The sequence below is a fragment of the Limanda limanda genome, chromosome 8, assembly GCF_963576545.1.
Source record: "Limanda limanda chromosome 8, fLimLim1.1, whole genome shotgun sequence".
Taxonomy (NCBI): domain Eukaryota; kingdom Metazoa; phylum Chordata; class Actinopteri; order Pleuronectiformes; family Pleuronectidae; genus Limanda; species Limanda limanda.
Window position 1 is genome coordinate 17,576,622 of NC_083643.1, and position 26,578 is coordinate 17,603,199.

The 26,578-nt window shown below is 41.2% G+C and overlaps 1 protein-coding gene across 1 annotated transcript in view; it reads left to right on the forward strand.

Annotated features, from left to right (window-relative positions):
- The first annotated feature begins 2,112 nt into the window (after positions 1-2,112).
- The window catches only part of tjp1b (tight junction protein 1b), a 32,841-nt gene continuing 8,375 nt past the window's right edge, over positions 2,113-26,578 (forward strand). The window contains exons 1-20 of the mRNA XM_061076913.1: positions 2,113-2,257; positions 15,374-15,430; positions 16,177-16,301; positions 16,417-16,519; positions 16,736-17,051; positions 17,427-17,533; positions 18,462-18,630; positions 18,749-18,893; positions 20,527-20,660; positions 21,217-21,322; positions 22,151-22,301; positions 22,911-23,019; positions 23,096-23,315; positions 23,547-23,731; positions 23,826-23,921; positions 24,030-24,112; positions 24,206-24,416; positions 24,512-24,612; positions 24,736-25,086; positions 25,418-25,648. Coding sequence (XP_060932896.1) covers positions 15,383-15,430; positions 16,177-16,301; positions 16,417-16,519; positions 16,736-17,051; positions 17,427-17,533; positions 18,462-18,630; positions 18,749-18,893; positions 20,527-20,660; positions 21,217-21,322; positions 22,151-22,301; positions 22,911-23,019; positions 23,096-23,315; positions 23,547-23,731; positions 23,826-23,921; positions 24,030-24,112; positions 24,206-24,416; positions 24,512-24,612; positions 24,736-25,086; positions 25,418-25,648 — 2,991 coding nt within the window. The 5' untranslated portion in view covers positions 2,113-2,257; positions 15,374-15,382. The remainder of the gene's footprint in view (positions 2,258-15,373; positions 15,431-16,176; positions 16,302-16,416; positions 16,520-16,735; positions 17,052-17,426; positions 17,534-18,461; positions 18,631-18,748; positions 18,894-20,526; positions 20,661-21,216; positions 21,323-22,150; positions 22,302-22,910; positions 23,020-23,095; positions 23,316-23,546; positions 23,732-23,825; positions 23,922-24,029; positions 24,113-24,205; positions 24,417-24,511; positions 24,613-24,735; positions 25,087-25,417; positions 25,649-26,578) is intronic.

Genomic DNA, 26,578 nt, shown 5'->3' on the forward strand with positions numbered 1-26,578 from the left:
GAATTCCCCCTTTTTTTGTTGAGTTTCCTTTATATTTTCAGCATATTTTGTTGACCCACAGGATATTTTTGACTGCCCTTGTTTATCTAATTCTTATGACCTTGGCCAACTCCCATTCTTCCATTCAAGATGCCCCCCCTTCTTCTCCTTCCGATGCTCCAATGGAATCCGCGGCAGGTCTCCTTACGTCAGCAGCATTGCAGGACCTCTGTGCTCCGCCGGCATTACATTCAGCCCCCTATCTTCTCCTGCGCTCATTAGTGCCAGAGGTAGAGGTGACAAGAACGGTCACGCAATCTCAAAGTGATAATATGGACAATGGAAGGTGCTTCAGAGAATATAAGGTTCTCCTGGAAAAAAGCAGCACAAAAAAACCCAACAGCCTGAAGTGCATGTGATAGAGACTTAAGCGTGGGGTTTGGTGCAGTGCACAATTTACATTCTACTGTATATTGATTAAATCTGTATACCCCATGGGATGGAGTATTGAGCATCGTGGCTGTAGGGTGGATTTTAGCTCTATCCTCTGCATTTTAAATGGCTTTATGCAGCATGTCATTACTACTAAAGTAGCCTACCTCAGCTTTCCCAATAAAGAGTTTATGTTTGCTGTAGTTAAAAGTGTTATCCAAATAGATCTTTGCAGGCAAGGCAATAAAACTTTAAAGTAGAATATCTTACACATTATGGGCCTCTAATCTTCATCCCGCAGAGCCTTTTTTTTTTCCAGAGAACTGACACTTTGAAATATGGTGTGGTGTTTTACCCACATACATCACATAGTCTGCTTACAGAGACACATGGGAAGGCAGGGCAGATTAAATCATCTCTTCTTTGTCCAGTCCTTTGCTTTTAGGGAAGCACAATCAATCAAATTGCTCATTTTTTGCATCTGAGTGTAAAGATGTTCATGCAAAAGCAACATCAGCTGGATGTTAACTGCATCCTGCTGCTGAATGTTTATGAAGCAGGTGTAAAAGAAAAAAAATCCCTGATTGCAAAAACTGTTCAGCACTTTCAAATGTCTTACTATTTATATCACTAAATACAGCTAACATAACAATATGAAGAAACAGTTTTCAACATCCCTTTGTTTCCGTGCATGCGGGTGATGTCGCTGCAGATATAGATCTCAGTTACCCTTAAATTCTCTAACGGGTTTATTAGCTCTCTGTTTGATCAGGATACTTGTTAAGAGCTCTTAAAAAATGTAGCTGCTTACGTCACATGCCACAAAGAAGAAACTTACGATGCTTTGTGTGCATAATAGTTTGTTATACCACTGCGGGTTGCCTGTAGAAGCAATAGTTAGTGTAGTATAGTATAGCATAGTATAGTATAGTACAGTATAGTATAGTGTAGTATGGTACAATATAATACAATTAAAATGCTAAAATGTTAAACATATCTCAAGATTTAGGATGAATAATGACATTTCTTTTCAATTTTGATATTTGACTGTTAATATTTTATTTTAACACAAACAAAAACATTTTTAAGCCTATAAATAGATCAAGGTAAAAGACCCCAATTTATGAGGCCACCTGTCTCTGATTGCAGTATAGTTCAAGCTTAATAAAATATGAATGCCATGAATAAAACTAATAATAGCCTATTAGTAACATGGCTGCATTCTCCATATAAAGTTGTTATGAGCTAATATTGAGCGTGCTATTCCATCATCGTGAATACTGGTACTGGTAAGCACTGGTACTTTTCTAACAGTGCACCGGACTCCTGGAATCTTTATTATGATTTATGTTTATTTTGTAAACAACGGATATAAAACACACGGGTCGCTTCCATCCCTCCATGTGCAGCGGCCCCTCCTGCTGCCATGTTCACCGGGAGACCCCCAGAGCTTCATCGGTGCGTCTCCATCCTCGTTGATAACCTGAAGCAGCTGGAGATCCGCCGCTGCTGCTGCTGCTGCTGCTGCTGCTGCTGCTCGGGACCGTCTCCCTCTCTGCATCCCAGCTCCCCTCCCCTCTCCTCCCGCCCCCTGCGGACAAACCGGAATGGTTTCTTCCAGGCGAACCTGTCACTGTCACCGCGGCAGCCGGAGCGTGAGAGCTGAGGAGGGGTGGTGGGGGGGGGCGGGCGACGGAAGGCTTCATCCACTGCTGTGCCATCGCGGTGCGGCGGCCGCTGCTGCTCCGGAGCCACACACCGGGAACACAACACCGCTTCTCTCTCGCTCTCCGTGAGGGGTTCCCCCCCTCAGAGCCCGCCGCGAGGACCGTTGCTTTGTGAGAAGGTGAAGGGGGGGGGGGGGTTTCTCCATCTCATCCGTGGGTACGTGGCCAGGGGGTGGGGGGGGGTGTGTGTGTGTGTGATTGTGTGTGTAGCGGCAGAGGCGCTGGGTGGATGTGCTGTCTCCCAGCGGGGACCGAGGACGGTGCGAGCCGAGCGAACCTAGCTGCTAGCGAACTGCATCCAGCGCTATGCTAGGCGGTTAGCTAGTTGCTAACCCCCCCCCTCCTCCCCTGCGGAGCTCTTGCGGGGTTGTGTTGTGTGTCACCGGATGCCCGAGCGGGCTGTTACCGCTTCCAGGTGACGTTAGCCGGGATGAGCTAGCCTAGCCGCCGGAACAAAATGTCGGCCAGCTATGGGTTGATTTGACCAAGAGGGTATCACGGGGGGGGCGGGGGCGAGGGGGGGCACAGGATTTATGAAGTGTCAGGGCTGCCGGATCAGAGGAGGGAGTGGTGACGTCAGGTCGGCCGCTACAAACGCGACAGCGGGTTTTTTATTTCTAAATTAAAGGGAAGGTCATCGGTCGACTCGCATTGTTTTGATAGTGGCGAGCTGGTACAAGTGGGTGAAGCTAGGTAGCATCCGGCTAACGTTAGCTTGTTCGCTGACTTCAGTGGCACAGAAACACCTGCTCGGGTGGTCGGTCCCTCCAGCTGTCATAATAATGCAGTGTCATGTCCGGAGTGCGTGTGTTCCGTCTCTGATTGGTTCTGCTGCTGCCAACATGAACTGAGAGCAGCAGTCGTCACCTGTTGAATATTGATCAGGCTGGTCAGCATCGTTGGTGTATTGCTGGGATCATAGTATTGTAAATCAGCTTGAAGGTATTTACCTAACAACTAACAGTTGTACAAGAGCATACTGAATTAAAGCTTCCCCAATGATGGCCACAATAATAGGTACTAAAACATGTCATTAATATCACTTTACAATAAGGTTGATTTCGCTTATTTTGGGAATAGAATAAGTTTGATCAGTTTGTCCTTATGTACTTGAGCTGTCTTGGATTTCCCTTATTTACAAGCTTGGAATTTCAAAGCAAAAAAAAAAAAATGCTACTCATAGAAATATTATGTAACAATTATATATTATAATGTCTTCAAACGATAATACCTATGTTATATATTTTGTCAACTTGTGTTATTACATTATAGTAAACGTCTCCAACAATGTTCCAGATAAATCAACAATTTAATTCAAGGCAATAGGATGTTTCATTTTGGTCGCCTCTTAATTGTGTAAAAGGACCTGTCTCTCTTGTAACTTATGGGGCAAGTGATGTATAATGAAGGAAAAACACACTGCTAGCCAGTTTGCCAGTTGGCTGTTTGTTCCCCTCCACTGTTTGTATTGGTCATTCGTAATTGACTATGATCCTTCATTACCATCTGCTACATAACACAAACACAACTTTAATACATTACCTCATACATGTACATGATTTTCAGCTGAGTTGCGTCAGGTAGCTTTTCATCGGTAATGGTGTTGAAGACATTTCCCTTGATCACATGCTGCTTCAGGATGTCATCAAACTAGGTCTTTAGTTATTGTTTTGATTGAAAGACCTCCAGCATGCGAAGTTAAATTTCCGAAGAATAAAGTGTGTAGTGATATTACCTGTCGTAACTGTAACGTATGTTATTGATATATCTCCCCAAGTGATGTACAAAGATTTATTATCAGTGTAAGACTTCCTGCCCTTGAGTCTATGACTTAATGTGTCATCCCTTGCCTCTTGATAGTGATATTACATAAAATGGCAGTTTGGCAGGGCAACAGATTGGTCAAATGAAGTGGAGGAGGCACAGTACAGATGCTGTCTGTGGCAGCCATTCAATGTTTCATTGGCTGAATGAATTGACTGTTTATTTGAATAATTAGGATGACAGTGTTGTACATTGGATGAGTCTTGCAAACGTGTTGCCTGAGAGGAAGAGAGTATGTTTCTGCTCAAGGGCAGCCATACATGGTTGGCCTGTAAATCATATTGCCCTAAGCTGTCATTTGTACAGCAGTCATCTGAGTCATCGTGATTTTAGGACATGAATCTGATACTTTGCTTACTTAAGTAAAATTTGACTGCGGATTTGTAGACCTGTGTATTTGTAGAAACTGCAATAAAAGGCTGATCCAGTTGCAGGCTGTATGATGCTTACGTGACTGCAGACATAATAATGAGACTGCATCACTTAATTTATATAATAAGTTGCAGTTTGGAGAAACCTAACCTTGTATATGTTTAACCCCATGGTTTGCATGTAAGTTAATGTCCAACAAAATGTTTTTTTCATTGAAATAAAACCGACCAGAGTCTATGGCCTCTGGTATTTCTTTGAAGTGAGTAATGATCAAATTGTGCACATAGATGGTGCTGGGGAAAAAAACAAGAAACGGTGGGAAACTGTCAACATAATATGTGTTTCAGTGTTAGAGATAGCCTGGAGATACCACCAGGATAAAAATAACATGATTTTATTGAGCTGGTCTGCACAATCCTGAAGTACTGTATCTTAGTTTACACCATGGCTTATTCTGTATGATTACCATCATTTTAAGGGTTTCATCCGTTGAAGTGTGTTTTGAAACTAAGATACATTTTTGACCGCCTGTTTAACCTTTCCTGGACTCGTACATCTAATCAGTGATTTTAAATCCGGAGGTGTTTTGGTTTTACAATGCATCATAGTTTAATCCCCTCTCGCTGTTAATGTTCAATTAACTTTTAGTCTGCCTGTTGTTTAATTAATTGGCACAAGATTAATTACATTGCAATGTTTTTTTTCGCTGCTAACCATGTATTTTAACATCATAGCATTTAATTCGGAAAATACTGTAACATCATTTCTATTTTGTTTCTCAGCAATAAACTGTATTCATGGACAAAAAAACGGTATAATTAAAAAGTATACTACCAGAGATCAGGTTTTAAAGTATCTTCCTTCATTCCTCACTTCCCTATACATTCTATACTACATAATTTTAGGCTACTTAATACATATTTTGAGTTGTTAGTGTTATTGGTTTCTTGGACACTGAAATGTCATTGCTTTGATACAGGGCTAGAGCTGAAAGTTCTTATTTAACATTCTTTATAATATGACAGTTCTTATTTAACATTCTTTATAATATGACATTAAAGTCTTTACAGATGGCGTGTTCACACTATGGTGGCTCCAGTTTTGCTTGCTTCCACACAGAAGTTATTTATATAAATCAAGTCCATTGTAATTTCCTCTTAAAAAGGGGTGTGAAATCATCAGTATGAAGATGCTTAACAAATCGCTCCTCTGCATCACATTTTAGCATGAGCAGTCTTTTACTTCCAGTTCAGAAACATCCCTTATCATTGCCACATTTCATTGGCTGCGTTGTCCTCATTTCAATCACAGTGGCTGTGAGGAGGTGGGGCGCAGGTCAGTGGCTCAGCTTATCAGCACATTCCTGCCCTCCTGTGTGCTTTGTGTGGGGCACTGATAACTTCCACTAGGCTGAAAGACTTCAGGAGCTGATTCCTTGGTCCATGTGTTCGGGACACAATGAGGCTCTGGCTATGATCATTGGCTCCAGCTGTGTAGTCTGAAAATAGGCTCTGCTCATACCGAATACTGCTATCCAATTATCAAAGGCATGGTGTTTATTATTATTTTATTACATTGTTATATTGTTAATAATAGTTTATTTACATCTTATAGTAAAATCATACTGTTAAAATGTTCATATTTTCGAATAAAACTAATCTTATTTTTATGGTATAATTTGCATAGCATTAAGATAAATAAAATAATAATCCTGAGTATTTCTACTTAAAGCAATGTGCTAACAATCTGTAGTAAGTTTCCGCTCATTGTTTGGTTGTTAGGACTGTAACTTTATTTAATTTTAGCACTGTTTATCAGGCACCCGTTTTCAGGGAAAACCCATTTAGTATACAAAGATCTGGATATTTTCAGATAAGATCCAGATATTCCGACGTCTTGGTGGAAACAGAGTTAAACTAGGGCCTCACATTCGCCATGTGGCCAGGCACGTGACTCCGAAATAATGATTAAGTTGCTAGATAACTTGGTTGTGGATGTTTTCCATATCACCTTAAACATTGATAAAATGTTAATGTTACGTTAACAACCTCCTCTGCCTGTGTACCAGATCTACACTGTTGGACAGAAAGTGCACCATCACCAACACTATGACCCTGAACTAATGTTGTAATAGTAGCTAATCATCACACAATCTAATTTGTGCGAAGGTTTAAAGCTTTAGCAACTTGAGCTTTCATGTGGGCCCAAAACATCTTTGACACGAGAGATTTTATAAAATGTTTTATTTCCACTGGTCACATGGACTCTATCGACTTATCTTGCACAAAACAATCTTTGTTTCCTCTCATTTTACCCAGACTCAACCACTTTTAATGGGATATAACTGTTGGACTTCCAAATGTATTATTATTATATTTTTTATTTAGAATGAAAAAAATAAACATTAAAATAACGAGTGTGTCACAGATATATATTTTAAAAAAGCAAAATGCAAAAAATAGTGGCAGAATTTACCTATTTTCTGTTTTGTAATGTCAAGTACCCATAAGTGAAACACAAGCTTTAACAGTGGTTTATTTGATAACATTTTGTTTTTGTGACATAATAGCTCATGTACGTTCTCCCAAACATTTAACCTTTACATGATAAACATTCAAAATGAGTGCAACAATATAATGAGCTTGAAAGCTTGAATAGCAAGTTAATTTGTCTGAAGCCCACATCCTGCTGTTGAAGAAAAGTTACGTGGAAGAACTTATTTTTCATGTATTATAATCACACCTGTGCATTTTGTAGTCATGTATAGTAGTATAGTAGTATAGTAAGAGAACATTGAGCCTGACAGAACTGCTGACTTATGGCAATTAGCAGTGCAAGTTCTCAGCATATTTGTTTTTATGGAGAACTAGACTCAAATTGGTCACATATATGTTTTACCTTTGTCAATCCTAATGGTAAGGAAACACATTTTGTCCCCACCTTAATTAAACCTCATATTTACATTCATAGACTACTGTATAGTTTTTAAATGCATGCATTATGAAAAGGTTTGATGAGCATCTTCCCCATGTTGAAATAACACAAATCAACTGAAAGCCCAGATGTCCCAGCACCCATACATATATTATACATTTGTGGATCTGTGTGAAAATTATGGACAAATCATTTTGCACATTTTTAAATCTTATTTTTCTATTTGTAGATCAACAAAAAAATTGTGACTCTAATTTCTGTCCAAATGCATTGATTTATGTGGATGTTATTTGAGGCTGGTAGGCAGAAGGTAGTAGAGAGAGCAAACTATGTGTGGAATCTATCACCTCTCTCAGGCTCTGCTCTGAGGGATGTAAATTTAACTCATCCCCTTCGCCAGCAGTGACTCTGTCAAGCTTGTCCAACTCCATCATTATCCTGACTGATAGTGGGATGTCATGACCTACATGGCCTTGGGCCTTGGTTTGCTGTTCAGTGTAATATTGCACAGATGAATCTAGCCTTAACATTTGTACCTGTAACTCCTTATGTGTGTGTGTGTAATTCTGTTTGACCTTGTTTGCCCCCCCCCCCCCCATCCTGTCAAATGTATTTTGTGTATTTGTTGTATATTGACTTTCAGTATTCGCTCCTGCACAGACACATACTAATCTGTATTAGCACTATGTTAATCCATTCTCAGCTGAGTCATCCATTTACTTTTTATGGATGCTCAGTGCATCTGTGTCAGCGGTGGTGACAAAGAGAGCAGGACAGAGACTGCACTGGGTATGCAAATGATGCCCTTACATAAAGCGGTATCAGTAATAACAGTCTCATAAATGTCAGACATTTTTATAAGGAAAAAGCTGTGTGCTACAGGCATTAGGGGATCTTTAAGTACCTGATGTTGAGACGATAGCTCATGATTTAGCATCATACTAAGGCACCCTGAGGTTTATGTGGATAACCTTCTGATCATGTCTGAAATGCTGCCACAGTCGTCTCTGATACAGCACATAAGTACAGCAGATTCTCTCACTGTGGTGACACAAACGTTGCATTGTGAGGAGACGAGTAGTCCCAGACTTTAATATGGTCGTGTCGACCATGTATTTCCTGTTGGTGATGAGGGAGAACACAGCTCTTCATAGACAACAAGGAACGCTTCAGTGTATGTGGTTGGCACACACAGCAGTTGCTTGAAGTTGCCCTAGGATGAATTCACATGTTTGTGCAGTCATGCACTATGTTCCTCTGTAGAAAACACATAGGCCTTAACAATGGTGGGAGAAAATGACTCAACTACCAAAACAAATTTAAATAGGCTTGATTTTGTTTTCCAGTGTTCGGGTCTTTTGCTTGCATAAATTATGTTATTTTCAGAATAATGCCATGTTAGTTGTACTCACTTATCATTGATTATGTAATAAAATGTTAGTCTTATTTAACTATTTTAAAAGCCACAGAAGAAAAATAAGAGGTCAGTGAGTTTTATGCTGCTTCGCAAAGTGGCGTTTGAATCATTCATTCTTATTAAAAGGTTATTATAACACACAGCTTCCACCACCATGTTTTGCTCTGATGACAACATTTTCTGAAAACCCTTTGATGTATGTGGGATGTTACACAACTCACATGTTTCCCTTTGCTTTGCTCTTAGCCTGGCTCCACTCTCCCTTGTTTAATGAGCTTTATTAGCAACTTGTTAATACTGTTTGATTTAATGTTGGAGGTGAGCTGTACCTGTGATTGTGTTTATGTTGTCTGCAGTATAAACCTACTACTTATCATTTCCTCATGCTTCACATGTGTATGATGACTGACCAGCTAATCTTCAGCGGGACATCACTGACATAATGAATGCATGTAATGCAGCACACCTGGGGAGGAGGGGTGCATAATACTCCACGTGCAGAGAGGGAATTGATAGATTCTCCTCTGGTTCAACGTGGCAGCTCAAGGGTTAAGTCCAATACAGCAGTTTACACTGCGGATGGATGTTCGCTAGTACAGAGGAGTCCCATGCTGTAGCGGAACTGCAGATCCCACACAGATCGCTGCCAAGCCAGAAGGGATTTGCTTCGATCCCATGAGCGTGTGAGGAGAGAGTTGAAGGAGGCACACATTCTGAAGCAAGATGCTGGGAGAGGAATCAGACCTGCGCTGGGCAGAGGAAGCGTTAGAGCGTCGTTGCAGGGTGTGTTTCATAACCCCTCACCTGTGGTCGTAATTTTAGTTGTTTCCGAGCTGAGGAAAGAGAGGGGACAGGGGGGCTGTGGGCAAGTGGCTCCCAGCAATGACTGGTGCGGTCATGCACTGAGGCTGTGGATTGCGTCTGCAGGAATCTCCTGCTGGATTTACTAAGAAGTAGCTGGAGGTTTTAGATGCTTTTCTATGCGTCCTCTGGAGTGACCAGGATGAACTGATGTAAGTACCCCTGATCTTCTACGCATCCAGTTTTATTTGAATCTTAAAGCAACGAGATGAAGGGGCTGAGGTCTACGTCTGTTTTACTGAAGCCCTTAAATGATGCAAGTGTGTGTCTTGACGAGGCTGTGATGGGTCGTCATTAAGTTTTATGTCACAGTTAAAAGGTTTCGTCTCTTGACCTTCTCAACGCACGTGCAATGCTGCATCTCTACTACTGTCTGTCCTCCGTTAGAGGTCTGCAGTAGTGTCTCACCATGTTGTATGTGCAGTGTCATTTATCTCTCAGTGGACCTGCTGGTGTTAAGGCGGGGGCCTTCTTTAGCATTAGAGTATGTGCTCCGAAGCAGGGGGGGCGGGGGGGGTTAGCAGTTGTCAGCACTCCCCAGCACATCGTTCTCAATTTCTGAAGTCATCAATCATCTTATTCTACTTGTTTGCTGCTTCACTGCCGGCAGCCACAGTGGAGTGTGATTCTGTTGTTGTTTTCTGTCTTTGGCCGCAGGGTTCTGGAAGTAAGCTGGTTTAGAGTTAGCAATTTGTTGATTGCTGGAACCCTTATCTTTGTGTCAATATCTTTCCTGGTTTGATTTACTGCCTAAAAAATAACGATTGTGATTAATGAGGTAGAATTTATCGTATTGAATTCTCCAGAAAATGAGTGTTTGTCTTATCTCAACCTTATCATCACAAATTGAAATTTATATAGAAAAAAGAGTTGTGGTCAATTGTGGTTTTCTTCTGACTGTGATGGGAAAACAATATCATTTGAGGTTTTATTAGATTTCTCAAAGCAAATTTAATTTAGTGTTTATACCAATGCCATTATGTTCTGTGCATCTCAGCATAGACACCCTAGCATCCGTTATTGTTATTTGAGCCTGACTGACTTATTGGTATGAGCCATTCTCATACATATCAGCATTGGCATTTATGTTTGCTGATGGAGCTTTATATAATCTATATATAAATATAATGTAGCTATTTACTTTTTAATATCAGAATCTGCCTCCAAAAGGCCGTATTGGTCGGGTTCTAATTGTGCTACTTGTATGAGTAGCCACATTTTCTTTCCCTGCACTTGAAACTGATCTGTCTGTCTTTGTTTTCCTCAGACACCACAGACAAATCCAACAAATTGGCACTAGGGAGGAGTGAATGCATTTTCTTCGCTGCACTGCATCATTTGTTTCAGTCGATCTGTGGCATTTAATACAACAAAAGGTTATTAAATGTTCTCCAGTGTTCATGCTGCAAGTTTCCCTTAAATCATTCTGTTGCAGCATCACAACAGCAGAATTAATGAGAACTATTTTTAGCTCCGTTGGTCCCAGAACGGTCAAAATTGAATAAGGTTCTGCTTCACCCTGAAACCACACTACAGCACAAAATCTATTCTCTTATTCATTGAATTGAACACCTCACCTTATCACCTTTTCAGAAGAAATATGATTTTGTTTTTCTGCTGAACAGAGCGCTATTTAAAAAAAAAAAAAATTATATTCCAAATAGAATAGAAAATAAAACATCCTCTTCCCTCTTCATGGGTCGTGTTAGGTTAGCACTTTGACGACAAAGATGATTGTTCTATACGTACATTTTATAGAGACCAAATGACCAAATCGTTAACAGTCAACTCCATCTCTTTAGCATTGCAGACCCAAACATCCTTCAGTAATTTATCAGTCTAGCAAATTTTTGGAAATGAAAACAACTGTCGAACAATACATACCCTGTCAAAGTCGCTAATAGACATAAAGCCAAAATGTGCTAATATTACATTGTACTGACTGGCTTAAAGATGATTTATCAGCTACAAACAACATGGTGACCAGTTGGTCAGTGAATTTATACAATTGATTGAAGGTTGAAACAGTTAATCAAGTGGTCAATTAACAGATCCGTATTTTAAGCCATTTTTAAGAGAAATTACAGAATTTATAGTTATTTTATAATTTTACAATTTTATTAATTAAATGATAAAATGATGTTAATAAAATAGATACATTGAATCCAAAGATTCATCAACAATGTAGTACTGCAACTTATTATTGTTTATTCTTAATTAATAAACTGACTCATTTGGTCGATAGTATGTAAACAAATCGCTAGCAGTCACAGCTTCTACGAGCTGATGATGTCCTTCTTAAAATGTCTGAACAAAAGTTTCAGTTAACAATCACAGAAGACTTTTTTTTTTTAAACATTTGAGAAGCTGCAATCAGTGAGTCTTAATTATTCCAATTATCAAAAAAGTTAAATAAGTAGTTTTAAAAAATAATTTCAGATTAAAAAACAACTAATTGATTTATCAACCGATTATTTTTAATCTACAGTAATAGAATTAATCCTAAATGCAGCTCTAAATGAATTTGTAATGAATAGCTTCAGATTCGGTTTGTAGAGCACTTGAACGGCGTGCACCAAGTTTGTTCAGTTGCAGAGGAATATGCTACAGTCGGCTTATTAAACAACTGTGCTGTTTACCATTTTGGGGTATTGACCCGACACACAGTCCATTTTGACCACAGCTTTCCTGCACGTTCTCCACCCTCAACTGTATGATCCATGTGTGTCGTCGTCCATCTGTGTGTTGCTGTGCTGGCTCCCAAGTTGCCTGGTTGTAATCCCCCAAGCATGACCCAACTGACATGGTGTGTGTCCGCTGTGGAGCGGCTGCCAGCCCTGGCTCCGGCTTGTGGCATGAAGCTTCTGTTGGACCAAGTAGTTTGTGGCCATAAAGGGCGTACACAACAGTGCCACAAAAACTCATCAGTCAGTGAATGCCGACGTGACTTTACTACAAACTGTACACAGGAGCAGTGCAGAGAGAGTCCGCACAGCTCAAATAAACGATGGCAAACTTATTCTTCCTCTACTGTTCACTCGCCTGTTGAGATTAGCGCCTTTGGCTGAGAAACAGGCCCTAACATTTTGGTTTAAAGTCTAAAGATTTTGAGTCTTTAAATCCCTCAAAGAACGGCACTTTTGAGGTTTTTCTAAAATGGTGACATGTTTGTGTTTGCTAGTAGAGCGGACCAGGCTGTATTTAGCTGGAAATAAATAGTGCTCATCTAAAATGTAAGGAAGGTTTTTGCTTTTGAAATTAATTCAGTGTCTTTTTTAACCTTCCCCAGTTGAGAGGAACCTTAAGACACGGCCTGAAAATGTCAGACCACTCAAACAACCCCACGCTGTTCCCCCTCTGTTACCAGAGCAACAGGCTCTGCAAGAGGAGCAAACAAAATTACATCCCTTCATAATGAAAGGTGTGTGTGTGTGTGTGTGTTTGAGTGAGCAAGAAAGAGGGAAGGGTGGGATGTGGGAGGAGAGGGGTGGATGCAGGACAACGCTAAACCTGATCCACCAACCCCCCCCTGCCCACTCTTAAATTCAGTTCCTTTTTTACTCCATCTTAGATTCCTCCTCTTCTGCTCCATCTGAGATTTTGCATCCCATTAATTTTATGGGGATTTATTTATATTAGATGTGACATAGTGAGCATTCTATAATCGTATTTTCCAGACAAGAAAATCACATTTCTCACATTACCGCTGCTACATAGGGCCCAAACAGATTTGCGTTTGTGTGTGTGCATGTTTGCGTTAAGCTGCATTAATGTCTATAAAGATTTAGAGTGTGGGAATGTCAACAGGGAACAGTTGCCTCCATTACTTTTCTGTTTAGTGGCAAACCCTCTATAAATTTAGGCAAAATGACTTCTTTCCGTCAGCGCTTCCTTCCACAGAGCTAATCAAGAAGATACAGGGATAAATACTCCCCCCTGAAGAGCAAGCCTTCCGGTGACAAGCCATGCTTTTGTCTCCAGCAGTCTTTTAAATATTCAGTTGTCCTTTTTTCCTTTTGCAAATGCAGTGTATTCACCGCAAAAGGCAAGGAGGAGGTCCCTTGTTCAAACTTTTGTTCTCCCTCTTCCCACCATAGGCTGCTTGGAGAGTTTGTGACTTTTGTTGCTGAGCTGAGACTTTTCTGGGGCCACTTGTGCCCATTTATTCAGCTGCCATGTTCCCAGATGCCAGCTAACGTTTGGCGCTTGGCTAACAAGTTTCGACCGAAGCAAGTACAAAGTGTTTAAAGAAGCTGTGGTGTTAAAACAATAAACAGGATGGCAGCAGAGACTGTTGGCAAAGTTACTTCCTCAGACTGCTCTTTATATTACCTTACTGAGATTTTCCCTTGTTTGTTTATTTGTCAGTAGAATTACTCAAAAATCTTTGAACAGATTTGTCCCATCCTTATACTTGGTTTAAGGATGGGACATGCACTCGGAAATATTTAGCCTGTCTTTAAACATTCAGAGATCTTGTTTGTTTTTTTTGCATTTTCCCCATTTTGCCAGGCAATAGTACATGCATCATAATGAAGAAAATCTGATATATTTAGGGAACTGATATGTGGAAGTGTTGGAAATTATGTTCAGCTTTATTGACTTTGAGGCGACTGTTTTACCTTGGCCGAGGCTTGCGCTCTATTAAGTGCCATCATAGTATAAAATAGAGTAGATGTTTGTTTAAGGTATTTTTGCCTCTTCTTTTAGCTGTGGCTCTTCCAGTACTTGGATATCATAAACACTTTGGGGAGCTGTTTGTCATGTGGTGAGTTTACATCCTACGTCAACATGAAGCTGGAGAATTTGCAGGTGTTTTTGGATTGAAGTTGACAACACTGAGGGTTCAAACACTGGGACTGATGCTGCTTTTGAAATCCTTTTATGATTTGAATCTATTTTGATTCATCTCCCTTTGCTCTTCTGTCACTATGCTTTAATGTGCTGCAACATGAGATCATTCTTCCCCTTGAGTTTTCTGCCGAGGTGGACTTATTTTAAGTGTTAAGAGGTGTCAAGAAATTACCAGCAAAGCGGGAGGAAAATGTGTGATAGTCTCAGCTATTAAGGTCGCAGACCTTGGACCAATTTACATGACAAATGGGAGTTATTGCATTAGGTGCTGATGTGGGTTGTAATTTCCCCCAAAGGGACGGACCTGATAGTATTTTATATGCACTCATTGAATGTCTAATGTGTCGTGAGATTGTGGTGGAGGTGAGATGATACAGAAGAAGAGATTAGAATTGAGCAGCGGGGCGCAGGGAACAGTGCTGACCCACCAGCTGAATGAGTCGACCTTCATCTTATCCTCTCAGCTTGTTAATGTGATGGAGTGCGCGCTTTAATATCTGACTCCCTGTCCGTGGGGTCTCATTGTATCTATCACAGTGTTTATCATTGTACCTATTGTATTCAGTGCTCTGTAAACATGGGAGCTCATACCGTGCGCCCACTATAAAGGAGAGTGTTTCCATACTGACACCAGTATGTTGATGGCATGTGGTCTGTTGGGCAGTGTGAATGTGAGTGGTTGTGACAGTTTGTATCAAATTTCATCTCCGGAGTGCGCAGTAAAACTAGGACTGGTTTTCTCATATTGTTTATCGTTTTCACGAGATGCAAATAATTAAATACAAACAAAATTCTTCCCCAAGTTTATAAATAAACAATGTCACACACTATCTAAAGCTTTACAATATTCTATTTTATCATAAGTGTTAACTGGACATACAGTATGTTGACTGTCTGAAGGATGATCAGTCCATCGTTGACGTGGCTGTGCTGGGACTCTTATGTTAATCACATTCTTATCTCTTTCCTCCAGAGCGCAGCAATGGAGGAGACTGTCATTTGGGAACAGCACACTGTTACGCTACACAGGGTAGGTATCTGTTCTCCTCCCTCATTTTCACTCTACATCTACTTACACTATGTTGAAACCTGTTTCTGGTCTCAGCATCTGTCTGTCCTTTCTGTCCGCTTCATGTCTTTGTCCCATCCCTCCATTCTTTCCTTTCTATCTCCTATAGTACTGTATTAAATCTAAGATATTTCTTTCTGACTCAAAGGTTTATTTATTTGACGCACTTAGTCCAAAATTTAACTAATTGTTTTGTGGAAATTGAGAGAACTTTATTTTAATCTTTTTTCAAAAACATAAATTTCGTTGCCAATGCCTATCCACTCCTGGACGGTGGGAGGCTGAGGAAGCTACCAGCGCCTCGTGAGGGCTTTTTTATATGATACCAAAGCATACATTTATCAGATTGCCTTGCCTTAATATTAAAAATCTCTAGAAACATTTTGGAAACTTGAAGGGGTACGTCAGTGTCAAGTATGCTTGTCCGTACTTTGTGACATTCTGCCCAGAAGGGCCTTGAAATCAGACACCCCCAAACTATGATCGGCTTCCTGCGATCCACAGCATCTCCTCTTGTGAAATATGCTTTCTGTTTTGGTATTATCAGATTTTTATATATAAATAATAGTTTTGGTTCACACACAACCTAAAAAATGCTCTAATGGCTTATGTACAAGCAGGCGATGATCTTGTTTTAACCAAACTTTCATGATCTTTTGTATTTTTGTATTGTCAGTGTCCTAATGTATTTGATTCTATGTGTGCAGGCACCAGGGTTTGGCTTCGGGATAGCCATATCTGGAGGTCGGGATAACCCTCATTTTCAGAGTGGTGAGACCTCCATTGTCATCTCAGATGTCCTGAAAGGAGGCCCAGCAGAAGGCCTACTGCAGTAAGATTATCTTCCATTATTGGCATCCCACTTATATTGCTGGTTATTAGTATTAAATTACCCTGCCTGCTCCAGAAAGATTCCAGTCTGTCTGTTCCGTGTCCCCTCTCTGTAGAGAAAATGACAGAGTGGTTATGGTCAATGCTGTCTCCATGGACAATGTGGAGCACGCGTACGCAGTCCAGCAGCTTCGTAAAAGTGGGAAAATTGCCAAAATTGTGAGTATCAAAGTCCCATTATGAATGAAATAGGAAAAGTTGCAGGAATAGAAATAATTATAAGAACGTTAAACCAAAATCAGGGACGACAATGTTTTGTCACATGTATATTAATGGTGGAATTTTACTGTTGACTCGTATGCGAAGTGTGATTGATTCACCTTGGTGTAAGTGAGTGGTCGTCATCGGGCTGATGTCAAATCTCATTTCCCTCAGACAATCAGACGGAAGAGGAAGGTGCATGTCCCCATGGGCCGCCTGGGGGAGAGGGAAACTATGTCAGAGCATGACGAAGAGGAGGACAGTTACGATGAGGAGATATATGAGACACAGAGTCGACGCAGTGGTGCTTACAGTGGTATGGGCGGGGCCATGGGCAGGCGCAGCGGCCGGAGCAGCGGGCGAAGGGACAGGGAACGCGAGCGCAGCGTCTCACGGGAGAGGAGTCTCTCCCCACGCTCAGACCGCCGCTCGCATAACCTGCCCCCACGTCCTGCCAAGGTCACACTTGTGAAATCACGCAAAAATGAAGGTGAGGCTCACAAAGTCGGGGATAGAAAGCGGCAGCGGGAGAGTTTTTTTTGTGTCTTTTGAACCTATTACAGTCGCTGGTAATCCAAGAAATCCATTTTATTTACCCCACTACTACCAAACAGCCAGGCTTTCAGAAGAGAATAAGACCTTGAAATCAGCATTGGTCAAGGGCCAGAGTAAACAAAACTTGCCAGCCACAGCAAAATCCAAGTTAACTCAAGTAAATCTAAGTAGAAGAGCAATTAATCTTCTTTAATCAGTACCGTTAATCCCGCTGGGAGCAGCGGCTCTCCAAGCAAAGTGTGGTCAGTGTGGTGCGGTTATGTGAACTCTGTGCTAACATTATCTTTGTTGCTGCCGTTCACTTTGTAAGCAGAATATGGCCTGCGCCTGGCCAGCCATATCTTTGTCAAGGACATTTCCCCTGAGAGTCTGGCAGCCAGGGACGGCAATATCCAGGAAGGGGATGTTGTCCTGAAGGTGAGACAGAAGGAGAGGTGTGGGGGTGGAGACAAGAAGCCTGGTGAACATTTGATATGTTAACATCATCAAATATTTAAGAAACTATTGAACATTTTTCTCCATTTTACATTTTGCTTTTGAAGCAAAAATAATTGTTCCCTGTGCTTATGTCTAATGTGTAATGTCATACGCTGCTTGGTTATTTCACATTTTTGAGAAAAATGTAATGAACTATGTTAATAATGCAAATGTTAAATCATTTATTCACCAGGAATTTTCAAAACTGAGTCTCAACTGAACCAGTAATTTCACATATGTATCATTTTCACATTGCGCTTCTTTCTATAAATAAACAAATTATATTATAAAGGTCAATAATACTCATTCGAGGACTTAACTGCATCTTATTTTCCCTCGTTTGTGGTGCTTATCATAGCTTTTCAAACGACTAGGGAAACATTTGCATTTGATCTTGTGCCCTTAAAACCGTGCATTTGTAGTCCAAACATAACTCATCATTTGGCCTTTATATTGTACAGGGTTTCTGCAGGGTCTTAAAAAGTCTAAAAATATCTCAAATTTAATAAACTGAATTTAAAGAGATGTTGTAATGAGTCTGTGTGTTTTAAGTTCTTTCTTAGTGATGCGGATGTAAGCACACTTCAATAAATCTACTAACAGACAAACGTGGAACTAATAAGTAAATAGAATCTTTTACAGTATAAAATTATGTGTTTAAGTCATCCAGGGACTCGGTTACCCATTCATAACCGTCGTATTCCCCTTCATGATGGTCTGCAAAAAAGTTGTTGAAACTAACAGAAACCCTGTTGTATTTCATGTGAAACAAAAGCATCACCCTTTTTTCAAATTCTGTAGCTGTGTTAGAAAATATTATTTGTCACGGCCATGCTTAATCATATTTTTTCCACCCTAATACTCTCAGATCAATGGCACAGTGACGGAGAACCTCTCCTTGATAGACGCCAAGAAGCTGATAGAAAGGTCAAAGGGCAAGCTAAAAATGGTTGTCCAGAGGGACGACAGGGCGACCCTGCTGAACATCCCTGACCTCGATGACAGCATTGCTTCAGCCAACGCCTCCGACAGAGATGGTGAGAGGGGTGTTGGAGTCGGATTCAGTTGAAATGGGGCAAAGCTTCAAAGCAGGACTTGTCAGCGCCAATTTCACTTCACCCTGCAGTCGTTGACCAGTGGCTCCTGTTTGATCAGACATTTCAGATATCCAGTCTCTGGCATCCGACCATTCCAATCGATCGCATGACAGACATCGTAGCAGCCGCTCCCGCTCACCAGACAGAAGATCTGAGCCCTCAGACCACTCAAGACACTCCCCCCCTCAAATCAGCAATGGCAGGTAAAGACCGTCTGTCCACAGATGTATGGTTTGGAGTCGTCATGAATGAAATGCAATCGAATAGACTAAGTGTGACATTTTAATCTCTTTTGAATTTTCATTTAGATGAACTCAGTGTTGTTTTCTCTCCAGTTGACATAATAAGTAGTAATCCAGTACAAACAATAAATCACATATCAATAAAAGAAAGTGAAGGGAAAAATTATGGTAGAAGCCACATGACTGCAGTGACCACTTTTCAGCATTCTTCATTTAAACTCAAAAGATTATTCTGTCATCTCATCCACACTTCATGAGATTTGTTTGCCTTTTTCTTTCTTTTACACGTCAACAGCTGGAGAATACCGTAAGTCAGCTTATCAGCCTCAGTGAATGTGTCGTATTTATAGTAGTAGTAACCCCTTAATAGATTTAAAGTAGAGGAATAGTTGTGTTCTCTTCTTGCTCTGTTTTAGGCGTCCCAACTTTGACAAATTATTTTAAAGTTAGCCTTGATTCCAAAAGAGAAATGAAGAATTATGAATACACATCAGTTGAAATGACTTAAGACGATGTCACATATTACGTGACATATCTGATTTGTACTTGTTCTATGATTGTGTCTCTTATCTTTTTGTCTTTTGGTGAAAAAACTGTTTGTTTGGAACAAGGAAATATTGCTCCCAGCTATGAAGAAACAAAAGACCTTCACTGACAATCAGTGTCATCTGTCTCCTCTTTTACTTGTGACTCAACTGTTGTTCTTTCTCTCTTCTCTTCTGCCAATGTCTGACTCATCTTTGTAAGAGTGTGTGTGTAAGTTAAGATGCCAAACGAAAAAATGTGTTAATAGTTTCCAGGAGAAGCATGGAGATCAAGTATTTTAATTAACAGGAAAGAGATTTGGGAACAGGATGTTGTTATTTATCTCATCCTGATCTGAGAGCTTTTAAATCTTTTCTCTCAGTTCAGGAAGTTAGCAGTTAAATGTAGAGTCTCCACCAGGACTCAGGAGAAAAAGAAGTTTGTCCCCTGTCCAGCAACGTCAAACTTTGTTATCCAGCCTGTGAATAAAGCAGCACTTTGCCAGTTATGCTGTGCCAGTGAACAGGCATGTGACTAGAAGGTCTGAGTCACAGCCACAGATCCGGACCAGCGGTCATCCTGCTTGGCTTGCTTCTGTTCCCTACGGATTCCTCATTAGAAACACATTGGAAATGACGAAAATGGGGAATTATGTCATTATTTATAATTTTCTGACTGTTATTTGGCCAAATCACAGTGTTAATGCTTTAAATCAAACCTAAACCAGAGCCACACAGTAAAATTCACCTGGAAGACAGAAGCCACTTTGACACTTTAGATAAGGTCCTCTAAAAATAGACCATAAAAAAAAGTAGAATGGCAAAGTGGTGACCTTCAAGACTAAGACAGCTTCAGACTCGAGCTGTTTGTCTTTACCAGGCGGGAGTCAGGAGAAGAATTTCATATAGTTTGGATTTGAATTGGTATTGTTGCGTGTAGCCAACAACTTGCAGCCTTAAAGCTTCCCTGTTGCGCCCAGGACCAACATCTCCAGAATACACTATTTATAATCTTACATCTTTGTGTTTCTAAAGATAAACTGTACAAAAATATCTATTTTTGTCCGCAGTCACAGAAGTCGTGATGACGAACGGATCTCGAAGGCGGCGTCGACACCGGTGAAGCTACCGGAGGACGTTCCTTTACCCAAACCGAAGGAGTCGGCCATTGCCAGAGAGGAGAAACAGCTTCCTCCGCTTCCAGGTCAGAGACAAAGCCATCAGCCATTAAACCAGATTATTGTGTGAAACCTTTTTTTAATCCTGATTTAAATCTGATTAAACACTTGTGACATTTTTAAATAAATAAAATGCCTTTATTCGTCTGGCTTTCATTTGCAGCAGAACATTAAATGGCTTCAAGATAGCAAAGTGAAATCTTGTTTAAACTGGCCATTTTTGTCCTTTTTTAAAAGCACAATGACTATGAAAAAAAAACTTAAATGCAGACGCCTGCTGAGCCCGGCTGAATTTGCCTGAAGCCAAGTGAAAATAAACTGTATGAGTTGATCGAGTCTGACGTTCCTCCCCAGCCAGCAGCACTCTGGTGCCTTTCTGTTTGACCTCCCTTCTCAGGACACTGTGTGTGTGTGCAGTTGTGTACTTGTTCTCACTTAAACATAAGGGTCTGCAGTAATGTGAAGTTGTGACAGTGTGTGGGGGAGTATCCCTCTGTTTTTAAACATGGGGAGAGCTGTTTTACATGTTCTCCATCAGTCTGCATTAACAACACACGTTTTTATGTGTGTGTTTATGTTTAGAGCCCAAACCGGTTTATGCTCAGCCAGGACAGCCAGATGTAGACCTGCCAGTCAGTCCCTCTGATGCTCCTGTGCCAAGTGCTGCCCACGATGACAGTATTCTACGGTAAGAGAGTCAAATATGTGCAAATGTGAACGATTTCCAGTTAGGTACAAAATCCACCATGTGTGCTTACTTCATAACGGCTCAGCTCACTTTGTTAATATAAGAAGTCAGCTGTAAGGAAAACCTTTTAAACTTTCCCTTTAGCTATCTATACAACACATGCCAAAAAACATTTCAAAAAAAGGTGTGTGTGATAAGATAAGGTAAGGTAAGTATAAGACAAGATATACTTCATTAATCCCAAAGTCAATTCTTGTACCTGCTTGCTCCAAGATTATATTAACGGTGCATTATGAAGTACAATATAAATATAATTAGTTACCTTAAATATTAAATTAGTACTAAATGGTAATAGTAAGTAATGATGAAAATATCAGGAGTAGGAAATATGGAAGTGATATGCACTTGATATTGAGCATAAAAATGATACTAAACATAATAAAATTGCACATAAAGTTAATTGTATCTTTCTCAGTTGCATTTACTGGTTTTCTCGTAAGGTAAATAAACTATTTAACTATTAAAGGGGTGTGCAACTTTCTACAGCTGGTTGTGCACTACTCATTTTACAGTAGTTTACTATGGTTGTTGCTGGCAGCAAACATATTGAAATGTATTCAAATCTTCTCTAGGGTTGTATCCATCTGCTTTAAGAGCAATTTTACATATTTGCTTTTGTAATCTCCAAAAAGAATAAAAAGAGATAACCTGAATATGCAAAGAAGTCACTTAACTATTCATAAAGTATAGTTTGTATTTGTTAAAAGTAACTTCCATCAAATTATGTCATGTCAAAGAAATCAGCCCAGCTCTTGTTTTCTTCCTCAGGCCGAGCATGAAGCTGGTGAAGTTCAAGAAGGGGGAGAGCGTGGGGCTGCGTCTGGCTGGAGGGAATGACGTGGGCATCTTTGTAGCCGGCGTGCTGGAGGATAGCCCAGCTGCTAAGGAGGGCCTGGAGGAGGGCGACCAAATTCTCAGGGTGAGCCACTTTATTTTTAACACAGCAAGTGTACAAGCCGACAGCTGAAATCAAGCCCTTTTTATAAAGTTGGTGTAAAATTTAAGCTTGGAGTTTAAAACGTAGACCTGTTAGTGTGTGCAGCAGAGAATCACGTTTTATTCTCTTTGTTTTTTACCCAGTGGGCAGCTCATAGTGTCTGTAAACAGTCGTGTTTTATGGGGTATGCGTCCTCAAGCTTTTCCTTTTTTCTTTTTTAAGTCATGCTTTTACACACTAGCTGCTCTAAAATTCCTCTGCCTCCTGGCCGGTCTCTTAGCAATGGGCCAGAGAGATCACATGCACAAAAAAGTGTTTCCTATGCCGTGTTTGTCCCATTTCCTCACAGTCGTATATCTCTCTGTTCGTACCACCTCCTCTTTTCTCCGAGTATAATGACAAATGGCTTGAATTCTTGTGGCGCAGTTAAACCTGCAGTTACCCAGGCAATGCTGAAAACAGAAAGAGCTATGTAAACCTTTATCTTAAAAGATTTACATATGTTTTCTCTCATGCTCTCTGTAGAGAATTAAGCCTAAACTTAAAAGTCTTAAATCATTTAACTCTAACATGTGTTTTCCTAAATTCCAGGTAAATAATGTAGACTTTGCAAATATAATCCGAGAGGAGGCGGTGCTGTTCCTTTTGGACCTTCCTAAGGGTGAAGAGGTCACCATTCTGGCCCAGAAGAAGAAAGATGGTAAGTGAAGTGAGAAAGTAGAGGAAGCAAAAGTTTTATTTCTAAACTGTTTAACTCACTACTCTTTCCTGTTCAGTGTATCGGCGGATCGTGGAGTCTGATGTCGGGGACTCCTTCTACATCCGGACACACTTTGAGTATGAAAAAGAATCTCCCTATGGGTTAAGCTTTAACAAGGGCGAGGTGTTCCGTGTGGTGGACACACTCTACAATGGCAAGCTGGGTTCCTGGCTGGCTATCCGCATTGGCAAGAACCACCAGGAGGTTGAGAGAGGCATTATCCCCAACAAGAACAGGTGACGGCATACTAAGAGACTATGTGTCTGCTTTGAATTCCAGTCAAGTTCTCTAAAAGAACGACATGTCCCCTCATTTGTAATACATTTGTTATGATTATCATAGCCATGTAATGTCCTCAGGTACTGGCAGTGTTGAGGCTGGCTGTGCCAAGTCTGTGACACTTTTTTTATGACACTCCATTAACTTGTGATACACTAAGAACTTGTCCTCCTGCTGTTTGTCAACAGAGCGGAGCAGCTCTCCAGCGTCCAATACACTCTCCCTAAAACAGCGGGCGGAGACAGGGCCGACTTCTGGAGGTTCCGTGGTCTTCGCAGCTCGAAGAGGAACCTGAGGAAGAGCAGAGAGGATCTCTCCTCCCAGCCAGTCCAAACAAAGTTCCCAGCTTATGAAAGAGTTGTACTGAGAGAGGGTGAGGAATTTGATCTTTGCTGTTCTGCTTTAAAGTCTGTTAATGTGAGAATACAATGATTCAGTTTTGTATTTATGTATTTGATTTTGTTCAGCTGGCTTCTTGAGACCGGTTGTAATTTTTGGGCCCATTGCTGATGTTGCTCGAGAAAAGCTCGCCAGAGAAGAGCCGGATCTGTTTGAGCTTGCAAGTATGTTTTTATGTGTCGTATTGCAAATTTATTGATGATGAAGATAACCACCAATTAATCTGCACTGAGAGATTTTTCTTCATAAATCTCTTGTACCAAATTTTCCAGAGAGTGAACCAAGAGATGCAGGAACAGACCAACGTAGTTCAGGAATCATCCGTCTTCACACCATCAAGCAGATTATTGATAGAGTGAGTATGCCTCCTTTTTTATCATATTTTGGATTATTTCACCACGGATATGATTTCTTCACCTCTCTCATTTCCTGTCTTTACCCCATGAAGGACAAACACGCTGTGCTGGACATCACCCCGAACGCTGTGGATAGGCTGAACTATGCTCAGTGGTATCCGATCGTAGTCTTCCTAAATCCAGATAATAAGCAGGGTGTGAAGAACATGAGGACCAGACTGTGTCCTGAGTCCAGGAAGAGCGCCAGGAAGCTCTATGAGCGAGCCATCAAACTGAGGAAGAATAACCACCACCTGTTCACCAGTGAGTGTGCACAGTGTTAAAACACAGCAAAATGTATATGTTTATTGTCTTTTTTTATAGTTTTTTTTATTGTAACACAAAATATTCTCTTATAGCCACCATCAACATGAACAACATGAACGACGGCTGGTACGGAGCTCTGAAAGAAACAATCCAGCAACAGCAGAACCAGTTGGTTTGGGTTTCAGAGGGCAAGGTGAGGAAAAGTGGCCAACTGGTTGATCTATTCCACTGCACTGAACATCATATGAGTCCTGCTAGTCTGACTTGGTGAGCCATCCGGTGACCGTTTCTCTCTGCTCTGCTCTGCTCTGCTCAGGCGGATGGCAATACAGAGGATGACTTGGACATCCACGATGACCGTCTTTCCTACCTGTCGGCGCCAGGCAGCGAATACTCCATGTATAGTACGGACAGCCGACACACTTCTGATTACGAGGACACAGACACAGAGGGTGGAGCATATACAGACCAGGAGCTTGATGAGACTCTGAATGACGAGGTGGGTCTGCCAACGGAGCCCGCCATCACCCGTTCTTCAGAGCCTGTGCGAGAAGACCCGCCTGTAATTCAGGACACCCCTGGTTACCCTGGATACCAGCACCCTATGCAGCCGGAACCATCAAGTCGCATAGACCCAGCCGGGTTCAAGATGGCTACACCGCAGCAGGTAAAGTTTGTATCTAGCTTTGCAGGCAGTCGACTGCAGGCTGTGCCTGTCAGAAATAAAGGCATGGCTAAATGTATGACTGCGGAGCAGAGGAATAGCTCCTTTGTGTTCAGCGTCTTGTCCTGACCTTTGTTAGATTAAATGTCCTTTGTTAAGTGATAAACATGTTTTAGAAGCTACTGGTATGTTATCTTTTCTGACCACATTTTGTAAGTACAAGCTCTGGCTGGTGTTAAACTGATTCAGTGTAAGGAGGACGATCATGGTGTTGGGTGAGCTGTGCCTTGTGTGACAGGGTGTGTTATAAATGTCTCTTAACAATACTTCACAGCAAGATGAAGCTGCTCTACCCATGTCCTCTTTGCCTCCATCGGTGGTAACGCCCCCTGCTGTTGAGCAGCCTGTACAGCTTGAGGGTTTGCACCTAGAGGAGCCACCTGCTGCAGCCGCAGCTCCTCAGGCTGACTCACTTAGCAGCCTCAGCCCTGCCCCTGAGCTTATTCCGCCCCTACCACCACCACACCAATCCCACCCGTCTGGACCGTCTGGTCCAGAACCAAAGGTACCCACTGTTTCACCAGCCACTCGGACCGGGCCTGGGCCCCAGCCTGCTGTTTTAACTGCCTGTCTTCTCGCACATGCTTTCCACTTGCTCTTTGCATGAAACGCCCACACTGTGTGACTCACTGATCCCACTGTGTGCCTCTGGCTCCCAGAGAAAATGTGTGACAGACTAGTCCACATGCACCACAGTGGGCTGGGAGACCAGAAGGACTGGTACATCTGAGTCTTTGACCAGGGTGAAGACATCCACAACCAGCCCTAACTGTTGCCTCTTACTTCCTTTGCATGGCTCCTAATGGTTTTTGGGTTCCTTTCAGCTTTTAATCTCCTCTGTAGATGAACAATAGTGGCACTTGCGGTGGCATTGTAGTGGTAGATGTGTGGTTTGTTGTAGTGCCAGTAGTTTGACATTGCATTAGATGCAAACTGAATGTTGGTTGCATGATGAACGCTAACCTGCAGACAGTACTCTTGGTCATGATTTCCATCAAGCAATTCTCCCTATGGAAAAACAAACTTACATCATCGCACTGCATTATGTCTTCTGTTAAATTGTTTCCCTGAGTAGATGCCAACAAATCAACCTTCTTCCATAGGAAGTACTCTAACTAGATTTGCTGTCTACAGGCTACACATCATATGTTTGAAATGAGGCCTTTCAGAAATGGGAAAATTTCTTGTTGGGTCACAATTTATGAGACATGTTGGTGTTTTAAATCCAGATGTGTTTATTATCATCATTCTTGAAAGGCATCTTGTCAAACAGGCATTCAGGTCTGTTTCTGAGTAATGGATTAAGATTTGCTTGTGTATTTGCACTTTGACTTGATGTTTGTTGAATTACTCTTCACTCAGATTTTTCTAAACTGTTTAACCTTCTTAATTTTCTCAAGCTTTCGGTTTGTTTCTCCGCATTGACTTTAATCTT